The sequence below is a fragment of the Pristis pectinata genome, chromosome 4, assembly GCF_009764475.1.
Source record: "Pristis pectinata isolate sPriPec2 chromosome 4, sPriPec2.1.pri, whole genome shotgun sequence".
Classification (NCBI taxonomy): domain Eukaryota; kingdom Metazoa; phylum Chordata; class Chondrichthyes; order Rhinopristiformes; family Pristidae; genus Pristis; species Pristis pectinata.
In genome coordinates this window covers 58,375,154-58,388,179 of record NC_067408.1, presented here as the reverse complement: position 1 = coordinate 58,388,179, position 13,026 = coordinate 58,375,154, and the positions used below count along the sequence as shown (strand labels likewise).

General features: G+C 48.1%; 1 protein-coding gene across 1 annotated transcript; it reads right to left on the bottom strand.

The window, feature by feature from the left end:
- Positions 1-8,227: 8,227 nt before the first annotated feature.
- LOC127569016 (early growth response protein 1-like) lies at positions 8,228-12,125 on the bottom strand. The gene is made up of 2 exons (XM_052013272.1): positions 11,681-12,125; positions 8,228-10,575 (listed from the first exon to the last, which is right to left on the bottom strand). Exons 1-2 carry the CDS (start codon positions 12,108-12,110, stop codon positions 9,005-9,007), a joined length of 2,001 nt encoding a protein of 666 aa, XP_051869232.1. The 5' UTR covers positions 12,111-12,125; the 3' UTR covers positions 8,228-9,004.
- Positions 12,126-13,026: the final 901 nt, after the last annotated feature.

The window sequence follows — 13,026 nt, the reverse complement described above, 5'->3', positions numbered from 1 at the left end:
TTGCGTTTGGCAGAGTAACCTTAACATTCCATATGTGAACAGGATGGAGTGAATGACTTTGTATAATTCTATGTGTTTGATAGATGCTACACACTGCAGCTTCAGTGTAGTGAGGGAGTATATTCAAAGTGTGGTGGATGGGGAGCTAATCAATTGCCTTGTCCTGGATGGATTCGAGTTTTGTGAGTTGTCAGAGTTGCACTTATCCATCATATGTTCCATGTGGATGAAGCAGAGACATCAGAAGTCACATGTGGAGCTCAGCTTCTAACATCATCTTGTAGCCACAGAATTCATAAGGCCAATGGAAATCGGCAAAACTCTTTGAACATCAAGGGGAGATTTTATGCACATGTTTGATGACAGACTTAGACAAGTATTGTGGTTATCAATGGAATTCAACTCATTCTTCCCTGCAGTTGCTCACATAAAGGCAGGAAGAGAGCATTCTTGGATGTCATTGAAGCTGCCTTCAAATAGGAAAGGGTATTCATATTGCAATTCACAGACACAAGAAGAGAGCATTCTTCAGTGGTTTTGTTGTGGACTTGGAGGGATGTGGAGGCCACTATTTGGTGTTGCACTCAGTGAAGCCTCATTCATTGACTCAGTTTCTTTAGTGTCTTTGCTGCTGCACTTAGAGTAAGAGAGACCATTCTGTACATTTTTTTGTGCTTAGAGAGGCAAGTGGAGAGCAACCTTAGTGTCTCTGGAGCTGGACAGAATGGAGTAGGGTGTTTATTAGTAGCTTTGGAGTGCACATACTGAAAAGAAAGTGCTTGCAGCTGCAGACGTTGAGCCATGAAGAAAAGTATGGGTGGACCTGTGCTCATAGAGGCAGGAAAGCATTTTCTTTTTATTTGCATTAACAGACTGAAGAAAAAATCATTTTCTCGTCCAAAATTTATAGGCAGTAGCATGCTGCCACTGACTCCTGAAGTTCATCTTTACATGATTTTCCCAAGTGGGAAACTGCAGCAGAAGCCAGTCCATCTGTTGCACTGAGGCTTTCATATGTTCAGACAAATGCTATAACAGAGATTTTGCCAGACAGCCATGCATGCCTCCAACAAGGGTGACAGGACTTGCACTGTGCAAGGTGCTGTAGCCATACAAAGCCTCAGTCCTTGTTTGAATATACTTGAAAGACTTTAAAGAATGTTCTCTGCTTACCTGTCTGAATCCAGCTCTTCAGTGTGTCAGAAGCAATAAAAGAACATTCTCCACCACCTTCAGAGCTGCAAGTGGAGGGAAACCTCTTGTGTCACCACTGCACATGGAGATCATCCCTCTGTGCATTTCGAGCTGCAGAATGAACAAAGAATACCCTTGAAGCAATATACAAAGTGTCAACTAGAGAGCATTGTTGAGGGTCTTTATAACTGTAATAGGTCCAGAAAGAGGGCATGTTTGGACCTGCACTCAGAGAGGCAAGGATGGAGCATACTATCATGTCTTTAGAGCTGCATTCAAAGAGGTAAGTGCAGAGCAATTTCTTCGGAGCTCCACTCATACCACAAAAAGAAAGGGTTCTTATTGTCTTTGCAGCTGCCTTTCCTTTCCATGTACCTGTCCAAATCTCTTTTGAATGTTGTAATTGTACCCACCTCTACATTTCCTCTGGCAGCTCATTCCATATAACCACCACTCTTCGTGTGGAAAAATTTGCCCCTCAGGTCCTCTTTACATCTTTCCTCTCTCACCTTAAATCTAGTTTGCTGGAAAAAAGACTGTGGCCATCCACCTTATCTATGCTCCTCATGATTTTGTAAATTTCTATAAGGTCACCCCTCAGCTTCCTGTGCTTCAGGGAAAACAGCCCCAGCCTATCATGTCTCCTTATAACTCAAGCCCTCCAGTCCCAGTAACATTGTCTGAGTCTTTTCTGCACCCTTTCTAGCCTAATGACATCCTGGGTGACCTGAACTGCACACAATGTCTTGTATAGCTGTAACATGATGTCCCAAATCTTGTACTCAATCCCTATCCTTTGAAAACAAGCATTGCAAACGCCTTGTCTACCAGTGTCACTACTTTCAGGGAACAATGTCAAAGTCAAGTTTATTGTCATGTGCTCAAGGTCATGTATGCACAGGTGCTATGAAAAATTTAACTGTAGCAGCATAAAGGCACATAGCACTTGTACCCCATAGTCTCTCTGTTCCACAACACTCTAGGGTGCTGGCATTCTCTGTGTATGTCCAGCCCTGGTTTAACTTACCAAAATGCAATATTTTGCACTTATCCAAGTTAAATTCAATCTGCCGATCCCTGGCCCACTTTCCTAGTTGACAAACTGCGATAACTTCCTTCACTGCCCACTGTACCACCAACTTTTATGTCATCAGCAAACATACTAACCATGCCACCTACATTTTCATCCAAATCGACAAACAACAGGGAACCTAGCGCGGGTCCCTGCAGCACACCGCCGGTCACATGCCCTCCACGACCACCCTCCGACTCCTTCCACCAAGCCAATTTTGTATCCAGTTGGCTAGCCCTCCCTGGATCACATGTGATGTAAACTTCCATCCAGTCTTCTGGTACCTCACCTCTGGCTAACAAATGTATAATTATCTCTGTCAGAGCCCCCACAATTTTTTTCCCTGGCCTCCCACAATGTCCTAGGATACACTTGGTCAGGCCTCGGGGATTTATGCACCTTTGTGCGCTTTAAGACTGCCAGCACCTCCTTTTCTGCAATGTGGATATGTTTCAAGACATCACTATTGTCTTCTCTGAACTCCCTATCTTCTATGACCTTCTCCACTGTAAATATGTATGAGAAATATTCATTTAAGACCTTGCCTGGCTCTTGTGGCTCCGCACATAGACAACCACACTGATCCTTAAGGGGACCTAGTTATTCCCTAGTTATCCTTTTGCTCTTAATGTACTAGAGTCATAGAGTCGTACAGCATGGAAAAGGCCCTTTGGCCCAACTAGTCCATGCTGACCAGGTTAGTCCATCCAAGTTAGTCCTGTTTGTCCATGGTTGGCCCATATCCTTCTAAACCTTTCCACTTAAGGGAGATGAACTTAGAGTATGGAATGGATCAATACATGACTTGCTAACTTAATTGAGTTTTTCGAGTAAGTGATGAAGATAATCAGTGAAGGTAAAGCTGTGGATGTTGTCTACATAGATTTTACTAAGGTAGTCGATGGGTCTTATTTTGGCTGGAGGTCTATGACTAGAGGTGTTCCACAGGGATCCATATTGGGAACTCTGCTGTTTGTGATATATATATATATATATATATATATATATATATAAGTGATGGATGAAAACGTGAATGGGTGGATTAGTAAATTTGCAGATGACACAAAGATTGGTGGCATTGTGGATAGTGTAGAAGGTTGCCAAAGGATACAGCAGGATATAGATCATTTGCAGATATGGCTGGAGAAATGGCAGATGTAATCCAGCCAAGTGTGAGGTGTTGCACTTTGGGAGATCAAATGTAAAGGGAAAGTACACAGTTAATGTCAGTACCCTTTACAGCATTGATGTGCAGAGGGATCTTGGGGTCCAAGTCCATAGCTCCCTGAAAGTGGCTGCACAAGTCAACAGGGTAGTAAAGAAGGTATATGACATGCTTGCTTTTATTAGTCAAGGCATTGAGTTCAAGATTCAGGAAGTTATATTGCAGCTTTATAAAACTCTGGTTCGGCCACATCTGGACTATTGCATTCACTTCTGGTCACCCCTTTATGGGAAGGATGTGGAGGCTATGGAGAGGACGCAGGAGAGGTTTACTAGGATACTACCTGGATTAGAGGGCATTGCTCTCAGGAGAGGCTGGACAAGCTAGGGTTGTTTTCTCTGGAGCGGCAGAGGGCGAGGGAAGACCTGATAGAAGTCTATAAAATTATGAAAGGCATAGATAGATGGCAGTATCTTTTTCCCAGGATCAAAATGTCTAATACTAGAGGGAGAAAGTACAAAGGAGATGTGCAGGGCAGGCTTGTTTTACACAGAGTGGTGAGTGCCTGGAATGCACTGCCAGGGGTGGTAGTGGAGGCAGATAAGATAGAGGTATTTGAGGCTATTGGATAGGCACATGAATGTGCAGAGAATGGAGGGATATGGACCATGTGCAAGCAGAAGGGATTACGTGTCATTAGCTTAATTGGTTCAGCACAACATCACGGGTTGAAGAGCCTGTTCCTGTGCTGTACTGTTTGATGTTTTATGTTCTGTCCATATACCTGTCCAACTGTCCTTAAAAAGTTGTTATTGTACCTGCCTCAACTACTTCCTCTGGCAGCTCATTCTATATACTTACCGTGCTCTGTGTAAAAAAAAATTGCTCCTCAGTTTCCTATGAAATCTTTCCCATCTCACCTTAAACCTATGCCCTCTAATTCTTGATTCCCCAATTCTGGGGGGAAAAGACTGTGAATTCCCCCTATCTATGCCCCTCATGACTTTATACACCTCTATAAAATCAGCCCTCTGTCTCCTACATTTCAAGGAACGAAGTCCTAGCCTGTCCAATTGCTCCCTTTTACTCAGTCCCTCAAGTATTGGCAACATCCTTGTAAATATTTTATGCAATCTTTCCAGTTTAATAACATCTTTCCCATAGCAGGCTGACCAAAACATAACACACTACTCCAAGTGTGGCCTCACCAGCATCTTGTTGCCAACATCTGCAACGTAACCTCCTTACTCCTATAATCTATGCCCTGACTGAAGGCCAGCTTGCCAACAGCCTCCTTCACCACCCTGTCTATCTGTGACTCCACTTTCAGGGAACCATGTGCCTGAACTCCAAGATCCCTCTTTCCTACAACACTCTCCAGGGCCCTACCATTCACTATGTAGGAGCTGCCTTTCCAAAACGCAACACTTTGCACTTCTCTGAATTAAACTCCATTTGCCATTCCTTGGCCCACTTACTCAGCTGATCAAGACCCCACTGTAATTCTTGATAACTTTCTTCACTGTCCATGATACCACCTATTTTAGTGTTATCTGCCAACTTACATTCTCATCCACTCCCTTACCTTACCTGCCAAAGCTATCTCATGTCCTCTTTTTGCCCTCCTGATTTCCCTTGTGCTCCAAGGGATTTGCTTGATCCCAGCTGCTTATCCCTGACAAATGCCTCATTTTTCCTGAGCAGAGTCTCAACATCCCTCATCAGCCAGAGTTCCCTAATCCCTTGCCCTTCACTCTAACAGGAACACGTTGGCTCTAAACTCTCCCTGTCTCATTATTAAAAGCTTTCCACTTGCCAGACATCCTTTACTGCAAACAGCTTCTCGTAATCAACCTTTGAAAGTTCCTGTCCAGAACTATCTTTTTCCATACTAATTTTAAAACTAATAGAATTCTGGTCACTGGTTCCAAAATGCTTTCCCCACTGACATTTCAGCCACTTTCCCAGCCTAATTTCCCAAAAGGAGGTCCAGGGTTGCCCCCTCCCTAGTCAGGCCATTCTACATATTGCTTGAGAAAACTGGACAAACTCTGCCCCATCCAAGTCCTTAGCACAATGGAACTCCCAATCAATATTAGGGAAGGTAAAATTACCTATATTACAACCCTATTATTCCTCTAGCTATCTGTGATAGAACATAGAACATTACAACACAGTACAGGACCTTTAGCCCATGATATTGTGCTGACATTTTATGCTACTCTAAGATCTATCTAACCCTTCCCTGCCACATAGCCCTCCATTTTTCTAGCATCCATGTGCCTATCTAAGAGTCTCATAAATGTCCCTAATGTAAATGCCTCTACGACCTCTGCCGGCAGTGCGTTTCACGCACCCGCCACTCTCTGTGTAAAAAACTTACCTCTGACGTTCCCCACTATATCTTCCTCCAATCACCTTAAAATTATGCCCCCTTGTGTTAGCCATTTTCACCCTGGGAAAAAGTCTCTGACTGTCCACTCAATCTATGCCTCTTATCATCTTGTACACCACTATCAAGTCACCTCTCATCCTCCTTTGCTCCAAAGAGAAAAGCCCTAGCTCACTCAACTTATCCTCATAAAATGTGCTCTCCAATCTAGGCAGCATCCTGGTAAATCTCTGCACCGTCTCTAAAGCTTCCACATTCTCCCTATAATGATCTCCCTACATATTTGTTCCTGTAATTCCTGCTGTCTATTGGGGGGGGCCGATAATACATTGTCCCATCAAAGTGATCACCCACTACTTAGTAGACACAAGAGATTCTGCAGATGCTGGAATCTGGAGCAACACACACAAAATGCTGGAGGAACTCACCAGGTCAGGCAGCAGATGAAGTCCTGATGAAGGGTCTCAACCCAAAACGTTGACTGCTTATTTCCCTCCATAGATGCTGTTAAGTTCCTGCAGCATTTTGTGTGTGTTATTTATATAACACTTCAAATTTCTGAGTTCCACACTTATAGCCTTGCTGGGTGATCCCCCAGGAATATCCTCTCTAAGTACTGTTGTGATGTTCCCTGAATCAAAAATGCAGCTCTCCCTCCTCCCTTACTGCCACCATGATCGTGCCTGTAGCATTTGTACCTCAGAACATTGAGCTCCCAGTCCTGCCCCTCCCCCAACCATGTGTCTGTTTATGGCTATAATATCTCAGTTCCATGTACTTATCCATGCCCTGAGTCCATCTGTCTTACCTGTCAGGCTTCTTGCATTAAAATAAATGCAGTTTAGTCTATCAGACCTTCCTCACTCCCTGTCCTACCTCTGCCTAGTGAACTTGCTTGCTTTAACTTCATTACTTGCCTCAGCTTTCCCATCAGTTACACCACTACTTTGGGTCCAACCCACCTGGAAGACAAATATAAACCCAAGTAGCTCTTGCAAATCTCCCTGCCAGGATATTGGTCCCCCTCCAGTTCCAAGTGCAATTCTTGTGTAGGTCACCTCTGCCCCAGGAGAGATCCCATTGTTCCAAAAGTCAATCCCTTCCTCCTGCACCAGCTCCACAGCCACACATTCATCAGGCCTGTCCTCCTATTCCTATCCTCACTGGTGTGTGGTGATTACTACCCTTCAGGTTCTTCTTTTTAACCCCATTACTAACTCCCTATATTCACTCTGCAGGATCTCATTCCCCTTTCTACCTATACCATTGGTACCAATGTTTACGACCTCTGGCTGCTCACTCTCCCCCTTGAGAATGACTGCAATCACTTAGGGACATCCCTGACCCTGGCACCTGGGAAGCAACACACCATTGTGGGGTCTTGTTTGCAGCCAGAGATTCTCCTACCTGTACCCCACCTATTGAGTCTGCTTTCACTGCAGCTGTCTCTATCCTCTGCTGCTGTGCATCAGAGCCAGTTGTTGTGACATCAGTGTTTCTCCATATGGGAATGGTCAGAGTTGCTTCCAGAAGACTTCTGGGCCCTTTTGGTCAGGACTTGCTTCTGTGTGTTCTGGACTCTCCTGCTCCACATTGCACAGATAGCAAGCTTCACCCTGCAAATGGGCAGAACACAAACGTTGCCACTGTGGCACTTTGCACTTCAAGCAGCTCCACCTGAAGTGACCATGTCTTCCCTTTCACCTTCAAGGCTTTGATGCATCACATCCACTAACAGAAATACATGTTAGCAAGCTGCACATAAAAGGCACACAGACTTATCAGAACTTTAAAACCAACCAAAGGACAAAGCAAAGTTCAGCCACTTGGCAACCACCAGGGAACTTCCCTGGCATAAAGAACACCTCTGGTACATGCTGGCAGCAAAGCATTCCAACTGCATCTCACCACACCAACGTGCAGTAATTTAACCGGTTTCCTGTGCCTAACCAACACTTTTATGCTGATTCCCAAGGTATGGCATTATATGTGCATGGTACAATTGACAGTGTGATCTTTGAGTACATCTACATTATGCAACTGGTGGTTGAATCTTTCATTGTTAGCCATTGTAGAGCTTGGAAAGGTCAGACAGTGTGCAACTGTATCTCTTAATTTGCTGATGGTTTGTGGAGTGAATAGTTATGCCTGAGGAGTAACTGTCTCTGCTGAGGGAGAGAATGCATTCATTTGGAAACTGTGTCTGTTTGGAAAGTGAAAGTACTTGACTGGGAAGTATGCTTTTTGAGATCGAATTTCTTTTTAATAGATGTTTGGGTTATCAAAAAGAATATATTGATAAAGCAAAAACATCTTCTCTACAGAGTGAAAGCACTTGATTGCTAAGCAAAACTTTGATTGAAGGATTCCATTTTCTAAAAAAAATAGCCATAACCCAACAAACTTAAGAGAAATCTTTTAAAGATTTATTTTTCTTCAGGGTATATTGTACACCAAATATCCGCTCGGCAGTAAAGCGCATTCCATTGTGTAAGAAGCGTGAACAGGCAGGTGCTCCGTTTACAAACACTCTACATTGAAATGTATCCACCAGTTAAACGCAAATTGAGAACATACAAAAAAATACACCGCCTACTCGGTAGGTAACAGCAACATCCTGGCTCTGAATCTATTTACACAGATTACAAAAATATACTTTAGATATTTTTTGCTTACTTTCGAGAGAAATGCTTTGGCATTTCTTCCCTTCCCTCCAACTGCAAAGTGCCTTTAGTGACCATGTCTTCCTTTTCACCTTTAAGGCTTTGATGCGTCACATCCACTAACAGAAATACATGTTAGCAAGCTGCACATAAAAGGCACACAGACTTATCAGAACTTTAAAACCAACCAAAGGACAAAGCAAAGTTCAGCCACTTGGCAACCACCAGGGAACTTCCCCAGCATAAAGAACATCTCCGGTACATGCTGGCAGCAAGGCATTCCAACTGCATCTCATTTGTTTAAAGGGATCGATGACAGCATTGCACGATAGAGACATTTACCAATTTCCCCTGTCAGTTCCAGGCAATACAGGATGGATCACGAAAAGGCATACCCCCCTCGAATTAGGCAACCGTACCTGCAGACGCTGAGAGGGGTACAGCTTGGCAACATGTACACAATAGCACGGTGGTCTATTTATATAAAAACATGTCCATTTCTGGAGATGCCAACAACTTCAGATTTCAATTGTCCTTGGTGTAAGGGTTGATGACATCTCTGAGGAAGCTGGAGTCACTGAAGGGAAAGTGCTGGTGACTGGGGAGTCGAAAGAGGTGCTCACCACTGGGGAGGGATACGTGCTGGTGACAGGGGAGTCAAAGGAGGTGCTCACTACTGCGGAGGGATACGTGCTGGTGACTGAGGACTCAAAAGAGGTGCTCACTACTGCGGAGGGATACGTGCTGGTGACAGGGGAGTCAAAGGAGGTGCTCACTACTGCGGAGGGATACGTGCTGGTGACTGAGGACTCAAAAGAGGTGCTCACTACTGCGGAGGGATACGTGCTGGTGACAGGGGAGTCAAAGGAGGTGCTCACTACTGCGGAGGGATACGTGCTGGTGACAGGGGAGTCAAAGGAGGTGCTCACTACTGCGGAGGGATACGTGCTGGTGTCAGGGGAGTCAAAGGTACTCACTACTGCCGAGGGATACGTGCTGGTGACAGGGGTGTCAAAGGAGGTGCTCACTACTGCAGAAAGGTAACCACTAGTGACCGAGGAGTCAAAGGAGGTGCTCACTATTGCCGAGGGATAGGTGCTGGTGACAGGGGACTGGTAGGAAACTGTCGGGGCACTGGAGCTGGAAATACACATGGCCTTGTCAGCTTTCTTCTCCTTCTGCCGGAGGTGGATTTTAGTGTGCCTTTTCCTTTCATCGCTCCTTGCAAACTTCCTGCCACAGATTTCGCAGGCGAAAGGCTTCTCGCCGGTGTGTGTGCGGATGTGTGTGGTTAGGTGGTCGCTTCTGCTGAAGTTCCTCATGCAGATGCGGCACTGGAAGGGCTTCTGGCCGGTGTGGATCCGGATGTGGCGAGTGAGTTCATCAGACCGGGAGAAGCGCCGGTCGCAGGTTTCCATCGGGCAGGCGTACGGCCGCTCGTGAGGCGGGGTCTTGCTGGGTCGGTTGGGGTACTTCCTTAACCGGGAGGGTTTGATCAGCTGAGAGTGGTAGGTATTTATGTTCTTGAGCTCGGGGCAGCTGGTCTGGGTGGCGATCGCTTTGATGGTGGACAGTGGAATGAGAGAAGGCTGAGCTCTGGGTTCCAGTGTCTGGAAAGGTTTTTGCTCAGAGCTGCTCATAGTGATGTCTTCCTGTTGGGAAAACATATAGTCTGGGATCATTGGCAGCTGGAAGTTTGAGCTGCAGTTCTTAGTGTTGGAGTAGCTGGGAGGAGGATATTGGACAGAGCCGCCGGGGCTGGGGAAGCCCGGAGACTGTGCCTCAGTGAAGATATCGGAGCTGGAGTTGGTGAAGGTGGAAGGGGCAGAGTAGACGGCACTGGACTGGCTTTGCTGGACGGAGCAGCTGATGGGCTGGCTGGACGAGGCCGTATTTGAGCAAGGTGCGCTCATGCTAACGATCCCGCTGACCAGGCTGAAGAGCGGCTCGGGCCACAGACTGTTGTTGCTGGAAGCGGGCTCCAGTGAGAAGCGGCCGGTGTAAGTGACCGATGGAAGCCTGCAGTTCTGGGCTGCATACGACTCGATCAGAGACTTATCTCCGCTGGGTGAAATATCCGTGAACGTGTCTGGGAAGAGAAAACAAAATCATTTTAATCAATTGCATCAAACAGGCATCATTATAACAAACCAGGAAGATAGATCTGACATTATGTAATAGGTGTATATTTCTGCATGTATATCTACATTGTATTTGTGGGAATGTGCCTCTGTCAACACAGAGAAACATTTCACTGCATTCTCGTCTTGGTAACTATATTGTTGGGGAATAGCTTCTGTTTTTGCAGCACTTTTAATATTGTCACAGGGATATTGAAACAAACTGCTAGGTATGGAGATACTGGGACTGACGACCCAATACTTAGTCAAAAACGTATTACGGAATGCCCAGGGATAGCGGAGCAGCTGAAGGTGGGAATTTTAGAGTTCAAGGCCTCGACAGCTGAAATTACCACAAGTTGGTGGGGCTCGAGGATTAGATCTTGTAGGGGTTTCTCCCTTTGTTTATTTCTGTGTACATTTCGCTGCACTTACTGTTTGTGTTTATTTCATTCTGCGTGTTTAGCTGTGGAGATTTGTGTCCAGATTTTATTTTTTGTGTATATATCTCTCAGCAGCCCTTGGTTGTGGCCGTAGTTCACGTGTATATATCACTGTACTCGTTTATTTCCGCGCCCCTTTGTCCATTTCTGTGTTATTTCATCAAGCTCCTTTATTTCTGTGTACCGGTCCCGGTCTGAGTAGATTCCCTCTTGTCCATTCGGGGTATATTTCCGAGTCCCATATTCATTGTCTGTATATTTCACTGCACTTCGTTCATTGCTGTGTGTAGTTCCCTGTGTATCTTTCTGAGCCTCATCAATTCCGTGTATATGTGTGTGCGCCTCTTGTTTATTTCGGCGAGTTGTTGCCCGTGCGTGGTGCCCGAATCTGCGTGCAAGCCCGCGTTTGGATTTTCCTGTGCATGTCAGTGCTGTGTCTTCCCCAGGTATTCCCTGCCCTCTCACTGCGCGTCCTCGGCATAGGAGCAGACACCGCACATCCCCCGTGTGACAGTCCTGGGGGAAGGGGAGGCAGCTGGTCTGTCCGCTGGCGCTGCACGGACTGCGGCTGAGGGAGAGCCGCCCGGTGCTGGGTGCGGAGAGGGATTTCCGCGGGGCGGCCGGGACTCACCTGCCGGCAGATGCTCGAACTGCTCGAGGGGTTCCCCATAGAACGGCTGGTCGGTGGAGGCGGTGACAAACGTGCCCGTCATCATCACATCGTCCAGCTTCGGGTAAGAGTCCAGAGCCTGGTACAGCGGCTCGGGCAGCAGGGGCGGCAGGCTGATCTCCGCCTTGGTCACCATTCTGGCTCGCTGGCGGGCTATAGGCAGGGCTCCGGGGGCAGAGCGGGACCGGTGGGCAGAGGTTGCCAGGCTGGGCACCGCCTCCTCCTCCTCCTCCTCCTCCTCCTCCTCCTCCGCCGCCGCCGCCGCCGCCTCCTCCTCCTCCTCGCTCCGCTCCAAGCCGCTCCGCTGCGCTCTCTCCCCGCGGGATGAATGCTTTCCCCGGCAGCCGCCGCTATTTAGCGGGCTCGGCCCCGCCCCGCCGCTGACGTACATGCCCAAATATGGAGCGCAGGAAGCCCATGTTTGGGCAGCGCCCGTTCCAGCGCCGGCACCCCGTGACGTCGCGGCCGGAGGGGGAGCCCCGGGCCGGGCAGGGAGACCCCTTCACGGGCCGGGATACCTCCGCCCGCCGCCTGGTTTCGACCCCCGTTGCCCGCCTGCCGGGGGAGCTTCCCGGAAGCCCCCGGGCGCCGCCTGCCCAAATTTGGTCACGCCGCTCCCCGAACCATATTTGGGCATCCGGCGGGTCCCGGACCCGCACCAAATATGGAGCTTCCGCCGGGCAGGCTGAGGAGGAGCCGAGCGGCGCCGGCGGCTGCCAATCACCTGGCGCTCAGGCAGGGGCAGGGCCTGGGGCAAGGAGACTCCGGAGCCCCGGGGATCCCGGCGGCCCAGTCCAGCTCCCAAAGTCTGCCGGAACCCGGACCCTGTCCCGCCCGACCACTGACGGGACTCGGTCCCTGAAACCCCGCCCCTTCCATGTCGGGACCCGGCCCCGCCTCCGTCCCATTGAGGCTCCCGCCCCCCGTCCCGGCGGCCACGGGATCCTGGCCGCAGCGGCGTTGTGGTTTGGTGCTGGTGCGGAGGTCAGTGGTGCCCTGTGTTGGTGCTCGGACTGGAACGTGAGCCGGCGGGGTTTATGTAACAGCTCCTGGTGCCCCCCGTGCTCCTTCTGCCCGCGCTCTGCCTCTCAACCTCTCTCCCATTTCCTCCCTCCTTCCCTCGCCCTGTACACGCAGGATGAATATTAACCAAACTTTCACATTTAATCCCAACTGCGGAGCGTGGGCGCTGTCTCAGACACCCCGTGAGGCGGGACTGCCGGCTCTGTCAGCACGGGATTCCTACAGATCGCATCAGCGACCATCTTAACGGAAGCTGGGACAGAGATCCCAACTCTGATAGCCCA